The sequence below is a fragment of the Antechinus flavipes genome, chromosome 4, assembly GCF_016432865.1.
Source record: "Antechinus flavipes isolate AdamAnt ecotype Samford, QLD, Australia chromosome 4, AdamAnt_v2, whole genome shotgun sequence".
Taxonomy (NCBI): Eukaryota; Metazoa; Chordata; class Mammalia; order Dasyuromorphia; family Dasyuridae; genus Antechinus; species Antechinus flavipes.
In genome coordinates, this window is record NC_067401.1 from 204,876,836 (window position 1) to 204,904,568 (window position 27,733).

Below are 27,733 nucleotides of genomic sequence, written 5' to 3' on the forward strand. Positions count from 1 at the left end.
CTCAGAGCCATCTGTAAAGCTGACCCGTTCAACTGAAAAACCCAAGGATGCTGCAACTCCCATTACAGCCACGTATGGGGGGTCATTCCTATTGCCCCTCCACACACTCCATCTCTCACCACCCAATACAATTGCTACCATATTAACCAACAAACAAAAGGTAAACTTACAAACTTCTAAAACTAGGACCCTTCCTCTAAAAAGAAGCTGCCACTCTTCCTGCCTTTTGTGGTCCTCCAGAGGCAGAAGTCATGGGTTTCACCCTGGGGGGAAGGAAGGCAGCAGAATCGGCCCCATGCTATTTCCACCTATAAGCCTAATGGGGGCTGAACCCCGAGTCCCTTTGAGGAAATGGAAAGGCCTCAGGAGTCACACACTGTCAATGTCTCATCACATGGGCCAGGTTCACATGAAGGGGCTAACCTTAGGTGAGGAAGAGATCCTGGAATTGTTGCTAGGTACCACTTCTGGCCTGTTGTGGTTCTCTGTGGATGGAAAATACAAACTTCTGGAGAAGGAAGAGACCCATCCAGTCCGGCCATACCATTGTATCAATGAGGAAACTAAGGAAAATATGGTTAAGTAACTTCCTCGGAGAGGTACTTAAGCAACAGAGAGGAGGCAGAATCCAAGTCCTCTAAGGCCAGAGGCAATGTTCTTTTTACTGTACTATTTTGTTGTTGCTCAGCCATCTTTTTGCAGTCCCAACCAACTCTTTGTGACCCCATTTCTTGGCAAAGATACTGGAGTGGCTTGCCTTTTTTTCCTCTGGCTCATTTTACAAAAATGGAAACTAACAGTGTCTTAGGCCAGATTTGAACTCAGTAAGATGAGAGTTCCTGAGTCCGGGTCTGGCACTCTATCCACTGTACACCTCACTGCCCCTACTATAATATGCTGCCCCTGTTTTTCACCTTTCACCAGCAAATGACAGCAATAATAACAAAAGCATTTACTTTAAGGTCTGCAAAAATATTATGCAAAAATTATTTTATCCTAACAACAACTCTGAAAAGAAGGTGCTGATAATACTCCCATTTTATAGATGAGGAAACTAAGGCAGGTGGAGATTAGCTGACTTGCTCAAGGTCACATATAGTTAGTGAATGTCTGAAGTTAAATTTGAATTCAGATCATTCTGACTACATTCAGTATGCTAAGGAGTCAATGCATCATTAACTACCTCTATCAGAAGGGAAAGGGCTGTCTATGCTTTTCTCCATCTCCTTCTCTATTGAGATCAGCCTTTGTCTAAAATACTTCTTCTGAGAATGTCCTGACACTCTGAAGCAAGACTGTTGGAGGAGACCTTAGGCTCTCTTAGTGACCTGACGTGGCAAATGGATTCCTTTTGGGGGACTTGTGCCTTAAAATTTAAACTTTACTTCCCACTCTATTTCTCCCTCAGTCCTCCAGCACTCCTCCTTGGAAAGATGAAAACAATGAAAGGCTAACAGAGAAACGAGATTGTTTCCTAGATTCTGCATGTAAGAAGTCCCAAGTCCTAGCAACCACACAATGTAATTTGGCAAGACTGATACTGCCCCCATGATCCCAAGTCCAAATGCACTATGGTTTTGTTTTTTTTTTTTTTTTTTTTTTAAGAGAAGGGTAAGGTGGCAATAACCCCAGATCCAACATAAACTTTGGGCACAGTTTGGAAACAAGCACTCACATACTTTGAGACACTGAACATGTTACTGCTGTTAAAAACAAAACTGAATGAGTAAAGTCAGAGAATTATAGAAGTGCTCATTCATTTCTACAGGCTCATCTGGAGCCATAAACTTATCCCTCTATCCACTTTCCAGGCAGACATCAGGAAGAAAAACATTCAGATGGCCACAATGTACATAACTATCATTTTTCAGTGTTTAAGTCACTTTTGTATGGTATCTGTGTCAAGATTAAGTGGTCTCTTCCTCATCCTGTTCCTCTCCTCCTTCCTTCATCACCACAAATCTGGCTGGTTGGTCATCACCCAGTCCCATGCTTTCTGGAAATGATTAGGAGGTGAATATTAACTATAATTACTCCCCTAAAAAGCAAATTAAAGTGGCAGCAGGAACACATGTAAAACACTTTGCCTACAATAAAGGACCATTAAAATGTCATCTATTGTTATTGCTGTAGAGGCTACATGGTATACTGGATAGAAAAAGAGGCTAGGAATCAGGAAGACCCAGATTCAGGTCTCCTATCCAACATACGTAGGCTGAACAAGTCAATTAATCTATCAGATGCAGGATAGGTAGTATGATCTGTTAGATATATATAAATATAGATATACAGATATAGCTAGAAGGAGATTTCTTACTGGGAATTCTTCATAAAGGGATGTTCCATAGGTAGACATGCTAGATGCACCCAGATCCATCCTGATGTTTTCAGAAGGGGGGAAAAAGCTATTATGCCTCTCTTTTTTGAAATCACTTCCCCCATCCCCAGTAAAGTTTGGTTGTTCATTTTTTAAAAATTAGTTTATCTACTTTTTTTTTCATTTTGTTTGAAAAAAACTGAAATGCTTTATGAATAAGTATTCCATAGACATATCTTAAACCCCTCATAAACTGATGCTTCCAAAATCATGGTATTCTGTGACATATAGGTACACAGTAGTACTATTAGAAGGTAGGTATGAAAATGATTTCTGGGGATAGAGATTTGTAGCAGTGGACAGTTTGAAATCCCTACTGTAGCTGTATAATGTCCCCAATACCATATGGTCTACTCTCAACCTTCCACTGAATTCTGGGCCCGCTACAATGTCCACCAGAAATACCTGTCTGAGGAACATATATTGATATAGTAACTTGATGGATTATCCATTCAACTGTCATAACTAGAAAATACAAGATTTTTTCATTCCCTTCTGCCCCCTCAGACCTTTTTTTTTTTTTAAACTACTTTAAATTACTGCAAAGTTTACTAAGGAAAACACGAGGAATTGTAGGGAGCTAACTGGTCAGCCTGATTGTTTGGCAATTAAATTTTTAATTAATATTTTAATAAATTTAATAAAGGGAAGGAAGGTAAAGAAGTAAGCATTTATTAAATACCTCCTATGTGCCAGTATGTGCCAGGCACTGTGCTAAGACTTCACAAAAATCTAATTGATCCTCACAGCATCCTGGAGATGGTAATAACAACAACTATTAGCATGTATATAGTCTACATACCAGACACTATACTAAATGCTTTACAATTATTATGTCATTTAATCAAGGACCATCTTGAATTATCTTAGCCACCTAAGCTTATCTTTTCTGATTCCAATTTCACTAAACTTCAAAAGTTCCTTATTCCTCTTAAAAACAAAACAAGGAGGGAGACGGTTAACTGCATCATTATTATCAGAGTTAGCAAGGATACAGAAGACTTGAAAACAATAGTGGAACTGCTGATTTCATTTTATTTATTTATTTATTTATTTTTATCCAGATAGTGAACTCCCAATAAGAAATCCCACCGCCCACCTCCAATTAGCAATACAACTCATAGTTTTAGGGTATTATCCATGACTTACCCAGATAGTGTGTCAGGACAAGTTTGAACTCAGGTATTCCTAGATTCTATACACACTAATACCATGCTGCCTCTTAAAACAATAACAATAGTAGACATTTCTAGGACACAGTACCATTTGTTTACAAAGTGCTTTAGCCTATATTATTATCTCAATCATCCTCAATTTTATGAAGTAGATGCTATTGTGGTCACTTGACAAACGAGAAAACTGAGGACACTTGGAGAGGTTTAGGGACTAGCCTGGCGTTATAGAGCTATTGTCAATTAATCAATAGACAAGATATTTACTAAGCATATTAAGTGCAATTCTAGGTGCTGTGGACATAAAGGTACTGTCTTCAATGAGTTTACAATATCAGGAAGATTATCCAACCAGAGTTCAAGTCAAAGTCTTCCTGTCTCCTAAATTCAATGCTACCCATGACCCATGATGTCCCTCTTTTTTGTTGCCATTCAGTTACTCCTTGTGACCCATTTGGGGTTTTCTTGGCAAAGATTCTGGAATTCTTCGCCATTTCTCTCTCTAGCTCACTCTACAGGTGAAGAAACTGAGGCAAGCAAGTGACTTGCCCAGGGTCACACTGCTAGCATCTGAGGCAGATTTGAACTCACAAAGATGAGCCTTCTGGCTCCAGGTGCCACCAATGCCCCCTTACCATGCTGCTGTTATCATCATTATCTTTATCACCATCTGGTGACGGTGATCACTGCAGCCAGCAGCTGAATAGCGCAGGGGTCCTCAAACTACTGCCACGGGCCAAATGTGGCAGCTGAGGGCATTTATCCCCCTCACTCAGGGCTATGAAGTTTCTTTATTTAAAGGCCCACAAAATAAAGTTTTTGGTTTTACTATAGTCCGGCCCTCCAACAGTCTGAGGGACAGTGAACTGGCCCCCTATTTAAAAAGTTTGAGGGCCCCTGGAATAGCGCTTTAGGGTTTGTAAAGCTCTTTCTCACATGTTGATTACAGGTCTATCATGAAAAACAAAATAAGAAATCACCCCCATAATCTTTGACTTCTTCCTGGCTGAGAACTAATGGATCCCATATGCCTTAACACAAAGTACCTGCCTTCTTTTCATATTAACCTAACAGCAGCCCTGTGACAGGGAAGCTAGGTGGGGCAGTGTATAGAGTGCCAGGCCTGGAGTCAGGAAGACCCAAATTAAATCTGGCCACAAACACTTACTTCTTATGATCCTGGGCAAATCATTCAACCCAGTTCTGTAAACTGAGTCAGAGAAGGAAATGGCAAACCACTCCATTATCTTTGTATAGAAAACTCCAAATGGGGTTTAAAGAGTTAGACACAATTGAAATGACTGAACAACAACAAAACAACAACCTGACAGTCATACCATCACTGAGCTCAGCAATATCACTGCACAAATAAAATCACCAACTTTTGCTAGGTGCCTGGAAGGCCTTGAAATAATTAATAACCATGAAACAATCAATTGACAGACAACATTATCAATAGCAGTTTAAAAAAATAGAGAAAAGAAAGGAAAAAAATGCCCCATTCCTCATCCCCTCAGAAAACAATGAGAAGAGATGAGAAAAACTAGGAACCTACCAGCATAGTGGTAATTTGCTAAAGGATGACATTTAAATCTGATGGGTTTCTTCAGCAGGAGCATTTCCAAAGCAGCCTACAAACCCATGGGAAAGAAAAGAAGAAGGATTAATCACTTTTGTTCTAGGCCAAGCAGAAAATCTTATACCCCAAGGAGAAAAAGCAAGCCCATCGCAAGGGAACATCGGGGAGGTGGGGAGAAGGAAGCAGACAGAAGATCAAGGAGATTTACTTGCATTATACGACCTACATCAGAACCCAGGACCATCATCTGATTGTCCTTCCCTAAGAAGAAAACCAATTCTGCCAATTGAGCTGGGAAACCTGGCATAAATAGAAAGGAGCATCTTCCAAAGAGGTCACCTTAGTTCTCAGTGCTACAGGCAACTCTCTTAAGTTACAGGAAAATTATCAATCAGTATAAAGGAGACAACAATCTGCCTTGCTAAAGAAGTTCCCTGCATTAATGAAATCACAGGTACAGTCCCTTATCCGACTGTTTCATACAATAAATCATAATTGATAGTATTGGTAATATCACCACCAATATGGGTGTAGAATATACTTTCCTCATGAGATTCTCAGCTCAAAACCTTTTAAATCTATAATCTCATTTATCCTAAGTGATCTTTGATATGAAATAATAATGTTAATGCTGCCATTGGTTGAAAATGAAAGAACATAGGTATAGTGTTAAGAGACACTCAAGAGTAATACAGGAGTAGAGAACTGGCTTTGAGATCAGATTTCTTTTTAAGATAGTGGAGATAGTGGCCAAAGCAGCTCCTAACACTGATAAAAACACTCTCATCTCCCTACTAACATCAAATAAAAAAAGCACAGACACCGTCATACTTTCCCTCACTCTGGTTTCAAATAGCCCTTCAGGCAGACACTGGGTTTTGAACCTTCTGACAACTTACCACAAAGATTACAAACATCTGCAGATGGGCTTGCCAAGCTGAAAATGCTTAGAGTTCATATCCAGTGCCAAACCCTATTTGTGTCCAAGAATAATCCCAGTTAAGTCTGAAGAGACTCCCCTACTAAATAGTAACTATTTGGAGACCATTAACCTGACTCCTGAGAATGGTATAAGATCTATGTTACTAAAATGAGTGACCACATGGATAAAGTCATATATTATGATATAGTTCAAGACTGATACGACTTATTTTCTTTTTTAAATTTTTTTTTATTTTGTTATATTTCCAAATTACATTCAAAAATTTTTAACATTGCTTTTTTAAAATTTTGAACTCAAAATTCTTTCTCTAACTTCTATTCCTCTCCCACTTCTTGAGAAGTCAAGCAATATATCAATTATTCGTGTAAATTATATTTCCACATTGGCCATGTTGCAAAAGTAAACACACACACAAAAACAAGAAAAATAAAGAAAGTGGAAAAATAATATTTTTGTACTCATGTACTCAAGAGACATAATTCTCCTCTGGAGAAGGAGAACATTTTTTATCATGAATATTTTGGAACTATGACACTTAATTCATAGAACTGATGGATCAGAAATGAAGTTAGGACCACCTAACTCACTCACCACCACCCCTGTGTACAATGTGAACAGAACACTGAGGGTAAGGTCCAAAGATATCAGTGACTTGACTGAGTTAGTGGAAAGACTTCAAAGGCCCAAGTTTGCAATTCTCAGTTCAATCTTTTTCTCAGGAGGTTAAAATAGATCCCCTATTTATCAAGGGACCAATAGGGAATGACTTTGGTGGTATCCAAGGCGGGTTTAGGGCAAAGGAAGGGAAACAAATCAATACAGTGAATGTGAAATAGTTAATTATAGGCATTTGAATAAAGACCAAACTCTGGCTGCTAGCATAGAGAAGTCTCAGCAAGGTCATAGACTGTCTGGCTCTATATATACATACCTATTTTGGGGAGACTAATTATTTGTTTAAATAAGCCCTTCAGCCTCTATTAGCTTCTATCCTGGCTCCCTAAGGTGAAATTCAAGCCATAAAATGCAGACACACTCATTTCCCAAAAGACAAGTGTTGACAATTAGCCTAGGGAATCCAAAGTGTAAATAGAAGCACAACTCATTCATTCTCTTCCTACTCTTCCGCACTCCTTGCATCTACTGAAGTAGAAATGTCAGGCTTCTGATATCAGTGTTATTAATTACTCAAACAGTTGTGTGTGTGGTGTTTCAACTATTAAGCAATGCTAACCATAAACTACACTTACCATAATATCACCTTTGGCCTCAAAGAGAGAGTGCAAGGCAAATTCAGAATTTGTCCCTCCTCCTGGCAATGCACTCGAACAACACAAATTTAGCAGATTCTCCACTGTAAGAAATAAGAAGAGGCATCAGAGACCCATCAGAAAACTGGAGATGACTGCATTGAATAGCCCATCTAAAGGTCCTAGAAAAAGGGATCTACCCAATTCCCAACCAAATTTTCCCTCACCCTAATACCTCTCTTCTGGAACTCTTGATTTTCCAGCTCTGGCCAGGGCTTCCACACCAGTGTGGCCTTGTGTGTGTCCTTGCTCAGGGAAGACACATCCTGGAGTTCGGGGATCTCCGCTTGGAACCTCACACCAATATTGATGCGTCTTTATGGACAAGAAGAAAAATAACAATGTAGGGCCTGGTTATGAAGGACCTCCAAAGGTCAGCTCATCAGGACACTAAGGGAGTGGAACATTTGTCCCTCGTACTAAAAGAACTCAGGAAGCATTTCTTTAAAGCATGGACAACCCCGCTTACTCCCCATTCCAGGCATGTCGCATGTTCTGGGACAGGGAACGGCCTCTCCAAGTGAAAAGAGATGGGAACTTTCAAATGAGGTTCCACAAGATAAAAGGGGAATCCTGATTAAATCAGAGCAACATGGAATATCTCAAAATTGAACAATACCTAAGAAGAATGAAGAAATTATGACCGATACTTTTAAGAATACAAAGCAGGGGAGAAGGAAATAAGATGGGCTTAGTATCATTTCCCATGGAGAAATAGGGAATATTAAGGCATAAAATCTTAGCGCTAGAGGAACTTCAGAGGTTATGTGATCTAACTCATTCCTGAAGTAATTCTAATTTTCTGCAACATTGTTAAGAAGTGGTCTTCTCCACACTCCAGCAGTCTTCCCACTTTAGAAGGCGGCCCCAACCTTTGGTGACAGACCCCAGAACCTCTATAGATATTGAAGAAGTGTGCAGAATAGTTCCATATTCATTCCTCCACTTGTGTCCCAATCCAACCCTCCCGGATGATTTTCCTCCAGATCCCTGAGTGGGTACCTTCCCCTGCCCCCTACTGAGTTCCCTTTTGTGTGTTGCTTTCCCCACACTTAAGGTGGCACAGTGAATAGAGTGCTTGTCTTAGAGTCAGGAACACTCATCTTCATGAGTCCAAATCTGGCCTCAGATACACACAGAGCTTTGTGAATCTGGGTAAGGCATTTAACCCTGTTTGCCTCAGGTTCCCCATTTGTAAAATGAGTCGCAGAAGGAAATAGAAAACCACTCTAGTATCATTGCCAATAAACCCAAATGGGATCACAGAGAGTCAGATGTGATTGAAAACAATCTACCAACAAATATCTCTTTAAAACTAGGGAATTGCCTTTCTTTTGGCTTGTATTTTAATGCACAGTGCTTGCCACAGAGTAAGCACTTAATAAATGCTTGCTGACTTGATTTGGCCATCTAGCTTCCATCTGAAAACCCTTACTTACAGAAAACTCACAAACTAAAAAGGCAGCTAATCTACTTCTGGATGATTTTAGTCAATAGGAAGATTTTCTTTACATTAAGTTAACATTTAGCTCTATAATTTCCAGTTACTGCTACAAACTTTGACATCTGGGGCAAAGCAAAATAAGTCTAATCTGCTTCCAAATGACAATACATCCAAATCCACAAAGACACCAATAGTGTTTCCCCTAAGATTCTCTTCTCCAGGTTATACATACAAGTTCCAACAACAGATTAAAACTGATAAGGAGACATGACAGAGAACAAAGATTACTGCACTTAGCATAAGTGGGCCTGTTATTTACTATTACTACTAGTAGTAAGTTACTACTTACTATTAACATCTTACTAAATAAGTTGCCTTGAGTAAGTTTTCTCTGCCTCAGAAAGATGGAATCAGGAAAATGAAGGGTTGAATTTGATGATATCTAAAGTTCCTTCAAGCTCTAAATTAATGGCTCCAAGAAGCTCATAAAACATGGATTCAAGTCAAGAATAACAATGTACATTTATATGGTAATTTTTATATTTAAAATTATTTTTTATAAACATCTCAAATGACCTTTCATATAAGTCTGGGAGATCATCAGGGAGATAATTTTGGATATCTGATAGATGAAAAAATGAAAAATAACTGTGACATTTGGGGTCTCAAGATTTAAAATACATAATGTATAAGAATAATTTACACAGGTGTAATTCACAAAGTAAAGAATGGAAATATGTCAGTGAATATTTAGGTGAGAATTGTACGAGAGAGAAACAGAAACAACATTGTTATAGAAATAAATATACTAGGAGTCACCTGGCCAAATGGTTCGTCAGAGAGTACTTTAAATAAATTCTTTCGTTGATGCCATTCTTTGAGGCAGTCAGAAATTAAATGATTGCCCTGAGTGAAATAGCTAGTAAGGACCTGAAGCTGTATTTGAACTCAGGCCTTCTTGACTCTATCTATTATACTCAGAACCTTAAGGAAAAAATGACCATATCAACTGAAAATTCAGAATAGCCAACAACCAACAAAATAATTTGGAAGCACAGGAAAATATATTCACTTCAACTCCAGAATGGTTACAAAAAAAGGAAGCATTCAAAAACAAATTTCAGCAATCCCAACCATAAGTAACCTCGATAATAAAAAAGGAAGACATCTAGAGAGGCCTGTATATTGGGATTGCAAAAATTACTCTCTCCAGTGAGCCCAAATCTTAAAGGAATGTATAAAAAGAAAGGTAGACAGAGGGATACAAAACTAAGGATTAACAGAAAAGAAGGTGAGCCATCCACCAAAGAATAAATCCCAGAATAAACAGAGCTTGAGAGTTGGGGTGGAGGAAATAAGTGCAATTTTTAAAAAAGATACATTCAATAGAAAAAAGAACAAGGAAGGACTAGAATGTATGGGCAGATGGTGTAACATTAACTGATGACAAGAGAAAAAGCAGAACTACTGAACTATTTTTGTTTCTGTTTTTTTCTACTGAAGAGAATGATCTTAAAAGTGGAAAGGGCAAAACCACACACACACACACACACACACACACACACACACACACCCCAACACCTATCCCCAACTCCCCTTCACTACTTAAAGACAATTGAAGGCAAACATGAAAGAGACAAATATGAGAGGAAAAGGAGGGAAAGAAGTAGGGGGGAGAAAGAGACACAGAGACACGGGAGGCGGGGCAGGAGGAGAGAGAAAAACAGAGGAGAGGGGTCGAGTAAGTATGCAAACCTTAGTTGTTTCAAATAAATGTAAATAAATGTAAATTTTTAGTCCCGAATCTCAGGAGAATGAAATAACTTGGTGATGGGATACCATTGATCAAAACTGTCAAGGAATTAAAAGTAGCTCTAGTAAACTAGAGAGACAAATACAATGTCTTTCAAAAAAGGAAGACAAGTAGATTCCATTGTAAACTAATGAGCCTGAGTTTGATACAAAGGGAAATCTTTAATATAATCATAAAATAGATGATTTGTGAGTACTTAGACAAGCACAGAAGGAACCCTTTCAAGTTGATATGTATTCCTGAATAAGTCATAGGAAACTAACTTTATTGGTTTTTCTAAAGCATTACAAGAGCAGAAACATGGTTTTAGTGTACCTAGGATTAAATGATACATTTGGTAAAGGATTATTGTGAGAACTTTTAGAAAAAAATATATACAGTTTTTTTTTTTTTTTTTGGATTCACCAAGAGGGAGACAGAAGGGTTGGGAAAAATCTGTGAAAGTTAGATGAGAGGATGAGATGGAATAGGAGTTAGGAAGAAGGAAGAGAGGGAGGGAGAGAGGAAGAGAGGAAAAGAGGGAAGAAGGGAAAAAAAGGAAAGAAGTGAGGGAGGAAGGAAAGGAGGAAAGAAAAAAGGAAGGAAGGGAAGAAGGAAGGAAGAAAGGAAGGAGAGAAGGAGGAAAGCACATCTGAGTTCTAGAATAAGATAACCAAGGACTCTGAAAACTTTTATGCTTGCATTAAACAAATGGGCTTTTCAAAAGCCTGAAATATTAGTAGTTAGTAACCAGACTAACCAAAGGAATCCTACAGCATTGCCTACCTGCATTCCCACTCTTCCTCCCTAAACACCAAAGCCAAAATCTATTGTACCCTGTCTAATCCAACCTAACTTAAACCAGCACTTTTCAAATTTTCTCTTTATGCTAATGATATCATTCCTTTGTGAGGACACAGGACCAAGGCTACTACTGTATATGAGAATGTTGTTGTTGTTGTTCTTAATAAACAAATCAACAAGTTTCACTTACGGTTCAATGTCCAATGACTGCTCCCCCAGGCCTGGTGTGAGTGCTGAGTTGCCACCATCAATGCTATCTGAAATACAAGTCAGAGGTCACTAAGGGAGGGGATAACAAGACAGGCAGGTTCACCTACCTCTTAGGCCAAAAACTCAAACATTTTCACTATTTCATCAGCCTTGAATATTTCCCCCATCCATGGACAAAGTAGAGAAGCTTGTCACAGGCCTGGGAATGAGTTTTACTATGTCAAGTCCTGCTATCCATATATACTGGCCTGGTGACCATGGTTAAGTCACTTAATGTGGCCCAGTTGGCCAAGTCAGTAAATCACAGAAGACTTGCAAAGCTCTAACAGTGAGCGGTATCCCCACAATGAAGGAATAATAAGTCTAAAAAATTACCACTACCAGGCAAAGTGCCCTCCCTTGCTGCAGCCTGCTAGCCTAACTCTATTCTATCAGTCAAGTATCTCATGAAATTATAGGAAATTTGCCTGAATTCAAGCTTTCCTGACACAAGATTCTCAGGGTTTCACTTTAAATATCCAGGTAGGATGTACTTATCCAGTTGCTGCACACAATAATTAATCCTGTTAGAGGATTTCTCTTATTGTCATTTCCTAATGCATGGTTTTTTCAGGTCACTATGCGTTTATTTGAGACTACAAGCCCCTAGAAATCTTCATACAGGACCCAGCGCCAACAGAGAGAGGCAATATCAAAGACTGACCCAGATAACACAGGGAATGCACAGCTATGACTTACTTGAACGGCACAGGAGCACTCTGGGTGTGGGCGTCAGGGGAGTGAGTGGCAGCTGCGGGTGGGGGCCGCCGTGGGAAGAGGTGCTGATGACGTTGCTGAAGAGGCCAGAACCCTGCCGGACAGGGCTCAGCATAGGTGGGGGCGTGTAGGGAGGCAGCTCATGAGCAGGGTCCAGGAGGTGGTCCCCGAGGATGCGAGGGGATCGCAGCTGGCTCTGATACAAGGTGGCAGCCGTATACGAGGAGGTGGTGTTCAGGTTAAAGGAGGGAGGGGGGATGAATAGTGGTTCTGGACGATGGCGATATTTCTTCTTGTCCTGGGTGGGCTTAAAGTGTTCTTCAGTTCTGGCCATACCTGGCTGATGCTTTCTGGGAATTTCCTAAAAGGCAAGGTGAGCTCATTTCAAATATTTACTACTTAGATGAATTCTCCAGCTCATGCACATTGTTTCCTCTGGTGTGAAAGGGATGTGTCAAATCCTTTTTGCCCCCCTCTTCCCCTTCCTCTCATGCTCCACAATACCCCATTCACTCCCAAGGGTTAGAAAGCTGAACCCCCAAGAATAAGCCCTTTTGATTTGGCCAAAGAGGAAATATCAGGTATGGGTAATATATGAAAAGTTAGAAAAAAAGAGAAAAAAAGCAGGATATGGGGAGTGGGGATGGCAGGAGCAGTGAATGAGGGAAGGGTTATAAATTCAGATTCTTTCATTCTTATCACTACATTCCCATCTGCTGAGTGGAGTCCAGCTGCAAGGTCTCCTGGAATTCTCCATCAATTTCCCAGAAGAGAAAAATAGACATTAAATGAATACACCCAAAGGAGAAAGGGAGGGGGAGGGAGAGAGAGAGAGAAAATGTGTGTTTGTGTGTGTGCGTGTGTGCGTGTGTGTGTGTGTAAGAGAGGAATGGGGAGGGAGAGAGAGTATGTGTCCCTATCTCACAAGACATAAAATTGTTCCCTCCTTTGGTACCTTCCTGGGCTCCCTACTACCCAACAGGAAGAAGTGAATGCTTAGGTGTAACTATCTAACAATGGTCTCTGCATCCTCTTGCTACCCCCATCACTTCTACCTGGTGACTCAACAATCAATCAGTCTGCATTTATTAAACACCTACTCTGTGTCAGACCCGGAGCTAGGTCCTGGGGATATAGGTCCAAAGAAGACCAAAATAACAAGTCCTGCTCTGAAGAAATATCTGGGGACAATTCTTATGAATAACTGAGCTTCCTTTAGGCAGTCCTAATTTTGTTTCCCATCAGCCAGAGGCATCAACTATAATAAGGAAAGGAAATATGCTACACAAAGAGACATAGAGATAGATATATTATGTAAATCATGGCATGCCTAAAGAAAACAGAAATGGCTTTGAGATTATCCATTCCTTTCTATTACCTATGGAGCAAAAAAAAAAAAAAAAAAAATCAGGGCAGCTATATAGATTCTTAAGTCATTTGCATATAGACTCTTCAGAGAATCTCTTTCCAATCTGCTCTCTTTTTTAAAGGCTATCAGGGTTAAGTGACTTGCCCAGGATCACACAGCTAGTAAGTATTTAAGGCTTTAGTTGAACTCAGGTCCTCCTGACTCCAAAGGCCAGCACTCTATGCACTGAGCCACCTAGCTGCCCCTTCTCAAGTCACTCTTTAAGTCAAAACCCCACATAATCATTGCTGAAGGTCTCCATTACTGAGTTAGGGCAGGCAATATAAGACAATGGAAAAATCACTAGTATGGAAGTCTTCTTACTGATTTTGTTACTGACTTGGAGAACTTTAGACAGGTCCCTTCTCTGGATTCAGTTTCACTTCGCAGAACTAGATATGCTCTGACATCCTGCTAGGCTGGATACAAAGTGGATGGAGAATTTATTCCATTTCTATTTGTTCTCTAATCCTCACTCTCAGGTTTGTTCAGTCATTCAGCTGCTTCTAACTCTGTGACTTCACATGGGGGTTTCTTGGCAAGGATCCTGGAGTGGTTTGCCATTTCCTTCTCCAGTATATTAAGGCAAACTCTGATGACAAATCTGAACTCAAGTATTTTGACTCCAAGCTCAGTATTCTTTCTGAGCCACCTTGCTGCCTCTGAGATTTCACGGTAGGGTAGGGTAGGATAGGGTAAAAGTAATCCAGGAGGGAAAGGAAGAGAAGGACATCTAATCTCTCTCAGATAGGTCCCATACTTTATCCACATAATCTTCAAGAGTCATTTTGACTTCAGGACCATTAGGATAGTAAATGGTATCTCCTTAGTCATATTTTGAATATAGGAAATACTAAATTTAGGGTGATTGTATCTTCCTGTGCCCTCAAATTGGCTCTGCAGAGAACAAGACAATATAGACTCATTACCACTCCACAGGGCCCCCTTCTTCTCAAACACTCCACCCCCAATTCCCTTCCTTCCTTCAGCAGCATCTTTGAGATGCTGTCCAGAGCTGTCCAGACTTTATCCTGTCCCCTCTAAGGGGACTTCCAAGTCTTCTAGTCAGAGGGGAACAGTGAGAGCCAGTGGGAGAGGGAGAAAGTGAGAGCAGGAGGAAAATGAGGGAAGGAAAATCCCTGGAGGGAACAAATTCTGAAAGTTTGAGTTACATTCTTATATATATTTTTAGTCATTCTGTGCCTGTGCATACATAATATAGGCAAATCCCATGTGAATATACCCATGGTTACCCTCTTGCCTTAGATCCAAACTCACAGGTTTATAGGCTTATATTAGAGGGCCATCCTCTAGTTCCTTTCCTCTCACTCCCTCCCTTCTCCAGGCCTCGAACTGATTTTATATTCCTGCCAAGAAAGGCTGCTTCCCTATTTGTCAGTGAAAAAGTACAGAACACTAGGTTTACAATGGGGGAGGTATGATCCTCCACTCACAGAAAGATCACAGCTGATGTAGTAGGTCATCCCTATCAGAATCATGGAGCAACAGAGCTGGAATGGTTCTTGGAGAGGTCATATAATTAATGAGTCATATAATTTAGGAGCTGAAAAAACCCTGAGACCTCATAGGGTACCACCATTTCATCTTACAGAAAATGTTGATTCACAGAACCATAGATTTAGAAATGGCAGGGACCATGAGGAGATCATTTAGTCACACTCTTGCATTTTGTATTTGAGTCAAGTGAAGCCAAGAGAGAATGTCTTCTTCAAAGTCACCCTGCTAAGTAGATACAGGGCTCTGTGACTCTCAATCCAGGAAGCTTTCAACCACATCATATTTCCCTGAATATAATTATTTACTCCCACATATAAGCTTCTAGCACTGGCCCTTTTCCCTCATAAGAGAGAAGCCTTCTCTCCTAGTTTTTAAACTCAGCTAAAATCACAGGACCACAGTAACAGAGCTACAGGGAATTTCAGAGATGATCTAATCTAAACTCTCCATTTTACAGATAAGGAAACTGACTCAAGAGTAACTTCTATCTCAATGGCACTATTGTACTTGTGGGCTTTAGGAAGTTTTTCTTGATTAACTCCATCAAGCTAAGTTCTACTTTATCACCCATCTTTGCTTTTTATCTTTTGCTTTTTTCCATCCCACAGGATTTAAAATTTTTAACCTTCATTGGCTATTCTGCTTCATAACTCCTCAAATAGTTCTTATTTTTCATTCTCAGCCTTTCATGAGTCTGCTGTTATCTTCATAAGGTAGTTCTCTTATACTGGGGGTTCCCTGAAGGCATGGATTAGAATAAGAAAATTTGGGATCTAGCACTGGCCTTGTTACATGCTTCATTTGTAAAATTGAGTCATACCCTATTGCCACACCAAGTTCCTCCTGGACCAACTGATCTCTGAGACCTCATCCAGTGCTAATATTCCATGATACTAGAGCAGGAACAATTGACTCCACTAGATTAGAAAGTCCTTGAGGGAGAGAACTGAAATCTTGAGGAAGAGAAGCAGCATGATGCTGATGTCTGGAGGCAGTACCAGACTTCGTGTCAGGAAGGACTAAGTTTGAAGTCCACATCAGACTTACTACCTATGTGTATTTCACTTAATTGCCCTGAGCCCAAATTTCTTAATTTGGGAAATGGAAATTATAATAGAATCCATGCATAGTTCCTTACATGAGATAATATATGTAAATCCCTTTGCAAATCTTAAAGACTTGTATAGTTGTTTGGTCATTTTTCAATTGTATCCCACTCTTCATGACCCTATTGGTGTTTTCTTGGCAAAGATACCAGAGTGGTTTGCCCTTTCCTTCTTGAGCTCAATTTACAGATGAGGAAACTGAGGCAATCAGGGTTAAGTGACTTGCTCAGGATCACAAAGTTATTTAGTGTTTGAGGTCAGACTGAATTTAGGCTAATTTATCTTCTTGATTCCAGGCAGGGTGCTCCAGCACTGTATCACATAACTACCCAAAGAGCTTTATAAATGTTAGCTAATATTAACTGTATCTTTCAATCTTCTAAGGCAAAGAGCACTTGGGAGAGAAAGGGAAAGAGAGAGGGAAGGAGAGGGGAACAGAAGCAAGAGTGCAAAGAGCACCATCATATCAATAATGACAGATAACATTTATATAGGGCTTTAAGGTTTGCTAAACACTTTATATATGTTATTCTCATTTGATCTTTTTCTTTTTTTGTCTGTTCTACTGCCTGATTTAATGGATGGATACAGGTACAAGAGTTAAAGATTCATCTAAATCTGAAGGTGGATCATATAAGGGTCCCTATCCCCTCTAATACATATACATGAGAGAGATGTCTCCTTGAAACCCTTATTCCCCTTTCCCTGACAACCCACACATTTCCTAATATTCTAAATGAACACTTACACTGACTGGGGAATCTCATCAATCTACATTTCTCTTGGGCCTATAGACTTCAGCAAATGAATGGATTTTTCTGGATCTCCTTACTGCCAAGTAACTGGTTACCCCTGCCCAGCCCCAATTTTTATTCTCCTAAATAGCCATTCACTCTAGCAATCACTGCTAAGGACATCCTCAGCCATCCTGTTCACATGCGGGATGAATGAAGAGGAGTGGGGGGTTGGGGTATATGATATAGGTAAGCTCTTGGGTTATCTATAAGTCAGAGTTAGGCTCACTTTCCAAATATGGGAAGGAGGAGCCTCTTCCCTCAGGAGCTAAGCTGCAGGGGGGAGCTGCCAAGAGACAGACAGACAGACAAGCACATGGATTATAGGAAAGAGAGAGAAAGGGAGAAAAATTCACAAAAGCAGCAAGCAGAAAAACAAAAATCTTTGCTTTCTGGAGATGTTTTCAAGACATTGAAAATGTGGTACATGCCAGGGATGCCAGCAATCAGTCTGAGCTGTTACTCAGTTAGATTTTTTTCCCAGGTAGATTATTAGGTTCTGAGGCCTACCACAGAGAAAGAAAACTAAGCGAGGGGCACAAGACTCCTACCACTTGCTTCTGCTCAGAAAAGAGGAAACAGAGCAGGTCGACAGTATCAGGGAACGGTCCCAGGTACCTTCTCTGGGAAAGCCGTAATCCACTCTCCAAGAAAGCAAAGATATTTTCACCCTTGCAGTCAGGGTGGGAGAGAGCAGCAACTCACAGAGGGTGCACAGGGGGCAGCCACTTTGGGTGAATTCGGGGGGGAGAGGGTCATCCTCACGAGAACGGGCATCTCGTCGTCCGACATCGAGCTGGCCGGCTTGTCTCTGGCTGCAGTGATGCTGTTGCTGATGACCTGTGGACTGGGCTCAGGCGAGAGAAGCTTGACAGGGACAGACACGGGCATGACGATAGGAAGGGGGTTTTCCACCTCAGGAGGGAGCTGCGACTGGGGTGGCAGCGGCGGTGGCGGCGGCGGCTGCTGCTGGGGTGGCGGAGGTGGCTGGAGCTGCAGAGCCTTCTCTCCTTCCTCCTACACAGACAATTAAAGCCTTTGATCCCTGGTCCCAGAATAGGTCTCACCAGGGAATGCGCCTCTTTCCTTTGCACAGTTCCAGGATGTTTACTTCTACAGGCCTTTTCCCTTAACTTCTCTGAGAGTGAGTTTCCTAGTCTATAAAATGAGGAGAGTATTCTTTGCTTCTACTACCACATAGGGAATTGGGAGGAGAGAATGAAAGGATGCGAAGGAAAAGCAAAGTTAATGGTGCCCAGTAACAGCAAAGAAAACTGCCCAATGTTCTTTTAAATGGTGAAGACAAGAAATGGGGGCGTGCTCTGATATCAAATAGTTTGTTTAGAGGCCACAGAATGTATGGTATTGTGTCTATATACTACATGTTATATAATAAACAGCACATAAACACAATATACTATGACCTGTTTTGAATTAGAATCCAGACAAAATCTACACAATCTTTAAAACCTACAGAGGGCTGAATATAATCTAATTTACTTTCAAATTAATAGACTTTGGAGTACTCCAGGGTCCTCATTATAGACAACCCTCAATTCCTCCAATATAGATGCAGAAACCCACTGGTGAATAGCGTTCTGGTTGAGAAAACCTGGGCTAAATCAGTTTTTACTGTATCATGAAGATTTTTTTTTACTGCTTTGGATGAAATCTGGTTCAATTCAATTTGAGAAACATTTTATTAAGTGCCTATCATGTTCCTGGCAAAGTGATGGAGATACAAGTAAACAAAAAAAAACCACACAGTTCTTGCCTTCAAGGGGTTTACAACTGAACAGAGGCATGGCGTGACTCATACTCCTATTACTCTGGTCCTGGCCTATTATCATAGTAATAATAACTGCAATTGTACAATAATCATTGTTAACAAGTAACACTGTCAGTTTGTTTGGGAGCCAAATTTGCAAGACCAGTCAGCAGAAATCCTGCCCATCTTAAGGTCTGACAGGCTATGGGGGTCTTATATGGCCCCTGAGAGTGGAGCTGGATTCTCAAAGACACAAAATTCCGTGTGAATGGGCAGCCAAGCACAGTAAGCAGCACACATCAGCCTGGGAGGGAGAGTGCTAAGCGTGCTCGCCACCTCCGACCCCTCCCTCCCTCCTCCATCTGTCCCTTACCTGCTTGAAGCTGGGGGAGGATCGCATGCCCCCGTGCGACCTCATATGGCCGTTCAGGGCAGGCAGACTCTTGAACTCTTTGAAGCAGATGGAACATGTCAATTTGTTCTTAGCATCGAGCTGTTCCCCAAATACCCCTGTGGGCTGAGCACTGCCCAGAGAGCAGATGGAGAGAGGGTAAGGATATGGAGAACACACAGGCACATTGTGTAGGGAAGGTAAAATACTGAGTGGTGCACAAGTACTTTGGCCCCTTTGCAGCTTTCAGTCAGACTGCTTTATTTTATCCCTCTCCTCCACCCCACAAGTATTCTCTCTCTTCTACAGAAAGGGCAGTCCTATTCGTGTAAGAATTACATAAACCCTACATGGGCCAGAAATGAAGCATCACATTAATCCCATTAATTAATCTGCTGTTTAGGTTTTCCCAGCCTGTTAGAAGCCTACCCCTGTCTGCAGGGAACAGCTCAAGTCCTAAGGGCTTCCTGTTGAGGTCTCCAACCTGGAGAGGGATCTCCCTTCTCTAATTCTTTTGGCACTTTTTTTTAACCTATAACATGTATTTTAACTTGATTCTCTATTGTGCTAGGTTTTAAATTCTCTGTGCACATCTTTTCTCCTGTGATAGACTACAAGCTATCTCTAAAGAGAAATGATGTCATTTTCTGCTTTTGTGTGCTTCCCTGCAACTAAGCACATTTGCAGTGTTCGGTGTATGTTTGCCGATTCATGACTGGCTAACTTTTAGAGTCAGGTTCAAATCTTTCCTTAGATAACTTACTAGCTATATGATTTCAGCCAAGAGACTTAAATCTCTCTGATCCTTTTGTACTCATTTATAAAACAAGAATGATGGGACATTTTGCTTTAAGGATCAAATAAAATAATTCATATAAAGGATTTTATGAATTATTAACTATATGAAGAAGAGCTAGGATTATTGTAACTGTGTAGAGCATGTTTCCTATTTATAAAAAAACTTCTTTATGAAGCTGACTGTCATTTAAGAAATAGATCATCGATGATGAACTGGCCTTTCCCCTACCCCTCTCTGGATATTTCCAATATATTGATTGCCATGATGGATTTCTAAGTGTTCACCTTACCTTGGATCAGGAGACAGTGGCTGGCCTCGGCCATCAGAGAGGTGCATCTTGGTTTTGAAGAGAGTTGAACAGAGAAAAAAAGAGGGAGAAAGAGAATGAAGAAGGGAGGGATAAAAAGGGAAGAGAGAGACAAAGAAAGAATATGAATGTTTGTTTATAAAGGAAAGGGAACCAGAGCACCAAGGATGCAGTAGCTTCCACAGCACCAGTTCCAAACTGAAACTGCATCTCCCTTTTAGAACATACACATTTGTCCTGTCTGTATTCTTCCCCACCCCCTTCCCATAGTTTCTAATTCCAAACTTCTTAACTTGAATACCATGACCCTGACCCTCAGGGCATTCTCCAAGTATAAATAAAACACTATTCACTAAGAGACTGATACTCTACATATGTACCTCACCCCAAATCCCAACCATCTTCCCAACTACCTCTATTTAATTCAAGAAACCAGGAAATGTGTCATTAAATTGATAAGCTTACCACAAATTCTTTTGCGCTCAAAAATATTAAGAAGAATTTGAGGTACAATAGATAGAATGTTGCATCTGCAGTTAGGGAAGGGACACTCAATCTGTCTGCCTCAATTTCCTTAACTGGGAAATGGGAATAACAGTAGTACCTACTATTGTTGTGAGAATGAAATGAGAAATTATTATAAAGTGCATAGCATACAATAGATACTATATAAATATTGGCTATCATTATTATTAAAAATTTGTCTAACACAATGTCTGACATGGCATTGTTGAGTCATTTTTCAGTTGTGTCCAACTTTTCATAAACCTAAAGGACCAAAGTAATTTGCCACTTCCTTTTCTAGCTTATTTACAATGAGGAAACTGAAGCAAGTAATTTAGCAGGGTCACAGAGCTAATAAGTATCTGAGGCCAGATTTGAACTCAGGAAGATGGATCTTTCTGACTTCAAATCTGGTGCTCTACCGACTACAACACCTAAGTACATAGCAGATGCTATAAAAATACTTATTCCTTCCTCTTCCCCACTACCTAAACCCACCTTCTAACTAGACAGCAGCATGTTAGCTGATATAGACATCTAAACTCACAAAAGTGCAGAAAGTAGACTCAGAGCTAAAAGAGACCTTAAAGGTCTTAATGGATCAAATGAGATAATAATTATAAAGTGCTTAGCATAATGCCTGGCACACAGTAAGTGCTAGATACAGTCACAGCAACAATGTTAGCCATCATCATCATCATCATGTCCAGCCTCCTCACATGTGGAAACTGGGAGAATTATTTGTCTACAGTTATCCAATCAGTAGGTGTTAGAAGCAGGATTTGAATTTATATCTGGATGATAGAGAGCTGGCACTTTCCACACTGTACTATGCTGCCCCTTTCATGAAGTGTTATACTGAAGGGGGGGAAAAAAAGCAAAGAAAAAGAAAATCGGCTCCCAGACTCTGGTGTGGACAAATTCCAGGACAAATTGCTCCGGAGTTTATCCCATATCTCTGGCTCCCTCTCATCTCTCCATCTGGTCTCTCTCTTTCATTTCCTGATGTCCACCCAGACCCCACTTCCCAGAACCCCATACTTTTAGAACCAGGCTTACAGGCTCCATTGTCAAATAAAATCATCCTAAATCCAAACTATAACAACAGGTCCACAATGATCTAATAAGCTAATCTCTGTTGACCCCATCCTTCTGTTGAGCCTTTGCAGCAGGATTTGCACTGACACAGGGAGACTCTCAGGAGTCAGAAAAATCTCTGGAACCTCAAAAGTTTAAGAGAATTCCAGGCATCAGGAACAGGGTTATCATTTGATCTCCTGCTACTGGAATAGCTTGGCTGCTATTTTATTTAAGACACCAGCCCCATTTAAGACAATCACCCCCATTTTTTAAAATAATTCTAAGAGAAGGAAATAAGGACTTTCTGACACAGAAATATCTTACATCCCCTCCTCCTTTCTTTCTTGCCACCGACACCATAAAGTCAAACCATTTAGCAATCAACTACCACGTCTAAAATTACAGGCAGTGACCTTAGTGACTCTTGTCCAGTTCTCTCATTCTACAGAGAAATAAATGAGCTTGGAGAGACAAAGTGGCTTTTGCCTAAAGTTGCTCAGTTAATATGTGACAAGGGTCAGATGGGAATTTGTCTTTCAGCTCTTCTTGGGTCAAATCTGCCTTTATTGGCAGGCAGCACAAGCTATTTATTCAAGCACACCCAAATTCACTTACAACTAACTCCTAAGTTGGGAATCCTTAGCATTTAGATGGGAACCTGCCTGGATATAGCAGATTTTGTAGGCTTTAATTAGCAAGGGAGCATGGCATAGTGGATTGTTAACTTTGTAGTTAGGAAAACCTGGATTCAAAAACAGATTTGAATGTGGACCTCAGTTTTCTCATCCATAAAAAGGGGGAATTAAGCTAGATGGGTTCTGAGGTCTCCTCTAGTTCTAGAGCTCTGCGTGTATGATTCCAATTGCACAGTGGATAGACGGCTAGACTTGGTGTCAGGAACCCCAGGATTCACATCTCACTTCTACCATTTATTTGTTGGTTGGCCCAGGAAGCCAGGTGGCATAGTGGAGAGAGTGCTGGACCTAGAGTTCAAATCTAGCCTCAGACACTTATTAGCTGTGAACATGTCACAACTCCGTTTATCTCAGTTTTTTCATCTGTAAAATGGGAATGTCCCCCGCACCTCACCCCAGGTAGCGAGGATCAAATGAGACAATAATTGCAAAGTGTTTAGAGCAGCCCCTAAAACATAGTTTTATACAAAGGTTAGTTTTTGCTATTGTTATTATCTCACCTATAAATGAGTGGATTAGAATAAACAATCTCTAAGGCTCTTTTGTTGTTGCTGTTCAATCATCTCAGTCCTGTTCAACCCTGTGACCCCATCTTGGCTGAGACACAGAGTGGTTTGCCTTTTCCTTCTCTAGTTCATTTTACAGATGAGGAACCTGAGACCAGCAGGGTTAAATGACTTGCCTAGGATTACACAGCCATAGTGTGGGAGTCGCATTAGAACTCATGAAGATGAGCCCCGCTGATTCCAAGCGCAGCACTCTCTCCACTGTGTCACCTAGACTAAGGCCCCTCTCGCTGCTCTAAATCTATGATCTGACAAACTGAGCTGGGTACCTCAGACCACACGCACCCCTGCCCCAGTAAGCACCCCTGCCTACTTGTACCCCTACTCCCAATCCACCTCTCCACCTGAGTAAAAGCTAAAGGCGCGTGAGGATACCTGGGACCACATAGAACCAGGAGACAGCTGCTGGTGCTGGGGTCCCTTACTGTTGAGGTGAAGCCCCGCTTGTGGCAGGAGAGGCCGATGCGTCAGGCTGTTGCCAGCTGAGTTCATGTCCTCCATCCCTGGCTCGGGGAGCCCCAGGCCACCATGGGTGCCCAGCATGGCCTGGGCTTGCCGGTCACTCTGATAATTCTTCAGTTGCACGTTCTCGCGATGCTGCTGCTGCTGCTGCTGCTGCTGCAAGAGGCTCTGCTGGTAGAAGTGCCGGCTGTACTGGGGCTGAGGGTCCTGGTAGAAGTACTGGGGCATCGATCCCAACTGGATGAGCTGCACCGGGTGGGGGGCCTGCTCCTGGCTGTACTGGTGGGGCTCATGCACAGATTTGGGGCCAGCGTCCCTGTGATAGGAAGGGGGCTGCAGCTGCATTTGCTGCGGCTGCTGCTGTGGCTGCTGCTGCTGCTGTAACTGGGGCATCATGGGCTGTGTTGGGTAATAATGAGGTAACTGTATGGAGCAGGGTCGCTGGGGCGCCGGGGGCAGCAGCTGCTGCGCCCTGCTCTGTGGCTGCTGCTGCGGCGGCGGCGGTGGCGGTTGCTGCTGCTGCATGTCCGGCATGGGCATCCGCTGCTGTCCCGACGGAGGCTGCTGCAGGTAGTAGTGGGCCTGCTGCATCGGTGGCATCGGCTGGGGCAGCATCTGCTGGCCCTGCAAGGGCTGGCTGCCCTGGGCGGGCATCTGGGCCATCTGCTGAGGGTAGTCATAGTACAGATGGGCCTGGGAGGGATGCTGCCCGCCTGCATAGCTGGCTTGGGGGGACCGTTGGCAAAAGCGGAGTGGGTCTGATGGGGCATCTGCTGGTAGCGGGGAGGGACGGCAGGAGGGGCTGCCACCGCCTGAGGTTCAGAGGGTTTCTGGGACAGTAACTGGCGGAGGGCACTGTCACTGGGGCCGTCCACGGAGCTCTGGCTATGTAGCACCTGGGCCATGTTGTTGACCTGGATCCTCAGGTTCTGGTTGGCAAACACCTGGGTGAAAGAGTCTAACTTGTGGAGGACCCCGCTGGTGATTTTCTGGGCCCGGATATCACTGGACTGAGGGTAGGTGTACGAGTAAGGTTCGGCAGGTTCCACCTGAGCAGACGCCCCCCACATCATGTTGGGGTTAGAGAGACTACCGCGCAGCTGGATGTGGTTGTTAGGTCCAGCATGGCCCCCCCAGCCCGTCTGTCTTGAGCTGTCCATCAGGCCAAGGTTCTTGGGACCAGCTGCCAGGCCCAGGTTGTCCCGAGAGTCCTGGGGGAAATGAGGAGAAAGGGGAGAGGCCTGGGAAGCCTCCATGCTCCCCCCTGCTGCCGCGGTTCCCCCGTAACTGTGGTTGATCCCATTGCCCCCACTGAGAGCACTGTGTGGAGGCTGTTGGTAATAAAGGTTCTCATTACCATGGATGGTATGATTAGTTTTGTACATCTGCTGATCCCCCATGGCTCCCTACTTGGTCCTAAATACAGAGGCACCAGAACCATTAAAAATAAATGGAGGAAGGGAGAGAAGGACAAGGGAAAAAAGAATGAAACCCTGAGATAGGCTGAGAGTCTCCTCTGGAGCTACTCCACAGCTGAGGAATACATATACATGGCGGGAGCTGGGGGCTCCTTGTCGACCCCCAACACTGACGGCCAGTGCAGATGGCTTCACGTCTTCACAAGGGTCAGGGCAAAGGCCAAAGGTTGAATGGTCAATGAGATGCAATTCACTCCTGGAAGGGAAAAAAAGAAAGGGATGAAAATGCTAGTTTTCTCTTGGAAAGACCCAGGTGCTATTCCAAGCAAGCCAGTAAAAAAAGCACGATGACCTGTTATGATGGCTAAATACAAATGCATCCCATTTCTCTCATGTCTGACTCTGCAACTTACCGTACGGCCTCGGACAGGCTACCTACCTCTTGGGGACTTCACCTTTTCCTCCTATAAAATGAGGGGCATATTGATCTCTAAGGTTCTTTCTAGCTATAACATTCTATGACCCTCTAAGACACAACATTTGATGGGAGAAAGAATTCTGATCTTCACAATAATAAAAATATTAGCAGCAAATCACATTTTTAAAACTCTTTGAAGTCTGAACATCACTTTATATAGATGACTTTATTGTATCTGTGGCAAGTCTTGGAAGCTCAGTGGACTAGCTTTACAATTCACTGTTTTATGCTAAACTCCTAGAGGGTGAAGGATTACACCCTTGGATGTGGTTGATATGCTCAGCACCTAACATAATGATTGCACAGAGTAGGTAGTGCTTAACCAATATTCACTAAATTGACCCTTCCCTAGAAGAAACTTCTTTTCCTCTAGCCCAGAATGCTGTAGCACTTTGAATTGTTTATATATTTACCTCCATTATGCACTGGGTTATGTATCTCTTTGTGTATGTGATTTATTTCCCTACCTAGGCTCACAAGGAGCTCTATAACTCCTTGAGGGTAGGCACAATGCACACATGCTCCCAAAGGTTCCCTACATACAGTAAACATTCAATGAATGAATTTAATATCCATGATGTGCCAGGTGTTTTCCTAAATAATGAGGGAAATCAATACAATTAACCCTTCCATAATGCCACTTTCTTCATCTCAGTTTCAATATATCATGATTCAACATAAGAAATTAAATGGAAATTTGGAGGAGAATTTTGTGGAAGTGACAATCAATATTCAAAGACAGACAGCATAGAAAAAGTTTAGAAATGCAGATATGCATAAAATATATGTATAGTATCGTACAATATCAACATATTTTATCTTTTAATGCCGATGCAGAATTCTTTGGTATGGAGAGTTTAAAAATATGTGGATTTCACTATGGATTTCACATGTGGATTTCATATATTTCACTATGAGGCTGCCATGCTCCTAACTCCTGCAAGGTGGAAGGGATAGTCTAGCTGGGATCAAAAGATGTGCACGTGAAGTATGTGACAAAAGGTACATTATTACTGCTAGTCCAGTCCTAAAGAGCTGGGAAGAATAGATAAGACAATTGGCAAAAGAGAAGGCATTCCAAGCATTAGGAGTGACAGGGCAATATAGTACGGTATTGTCCATCATTTTTCATTTGGATCCAAGTCTTCATGACCCTATTTAGGCTTTTCTTGGCAAAGATAGTAGAGTGATTTTCCGTTTCCTTCTCCAGCTCATTTTACAGATGAGGAAACTGAGGCAAACAAGTGACTTGCCCGTGTCTGAGGCTCACTTTGAACTCAGGAAACAAAGTCTTCCTATTTCAGAGTTGACAGTGTAGAATGAATGAAATAGTTATTAATTGGCTTCTACTGAGAGGCATCATATATCAAGTTTTGGTTGGTTCTGAAAGACCTAAATTCAGTCCCCACTGACACAGACTAGCTGTCTAACTTTGGATAACTCATTTAGCCTCTCAGTGTTCTAGGCAATTCTAAAATCACAAATTGCAGAGAAAAGGCTAACTTTCACTGAAAGGAGGGAATGCAGGTCTTTCTGACTCCAGATTCTGATGCTCTCTATACTTTTATCCTCACATGGATATTTCACCCTGTGTCAGTGACATCGGAGCTCCAGTATCTATATCTATTCCTATCTGTGGACACATTTATTTTGTTAGTGCTACTGAATTGTTGCAGATACATGATCAAGTCTTGTCTTCTTAACTACATTTTAAAACTCTGGGGAAAGTATCTGTAGCTTGGATTTTTTTTTTGCATCCCCCTAAATATAATAGTGAAACCCTAGACCTTGTGAAATAAACAGTTTGCTCATTTGGCCATTTTTTTTCTAAACCACTCTAATCAATTTAGGGGCTAAGTGTCATTGAGCAAGAGTGAAGAATAAATTAATGGACAGTCAAAATGCTGCACTAGAACTTGTGAAATATAAAAAACCTACAGAATTCTGGGCAAATTCTCAAAGGCATATCTATAGAAGAATGTGAACAAAAAAGAAGACAGAATGCCAAAATAAGGATTTGCCCTGATCCTTGTCTGTTCTTAAAAGATCATT

General features: G+C 41.6%; 1 protein-coding gene across 1 annotated transcript in view; it reads right to left on the reverse strand.

The window, feature by feature from the left end:
* TRERF1 (transcriptional regulating factor 1) overlaps positions 1–27,733 on the reverse strand; it is a 277,967-nt gene that overhangs the window by 35,021 nt on the left and 215,213 nt on the right. Inside the window, 10 exon segments of the mRNA XM_051996971.1 lie at positions 5,105–5,180; positions 7,322–7,425; positions 7,557–7,696; positions 11,612–11,678; positions 12,370–12,748; positions 17,919–18,230; positions 19,355–19,505; positions 20,461–20,507; positions 23,699–24,498; positions 24,501–25,459. Coding sequence (XP_051852931.1) covers positions 5,105–5,180; positions 7,322–7,425; positions 7,557–7,696; positions 11,612–11,678; positions 12,370–12,748; positions 17,919–18,230; positions 19,355–19,505; positions 20,461–20,507; positions 23,699–24,498; positions 24,501–25,185 — 2,761 coding nt within the window. The 5' untranslated portion in view covers positions 25,186–25,459.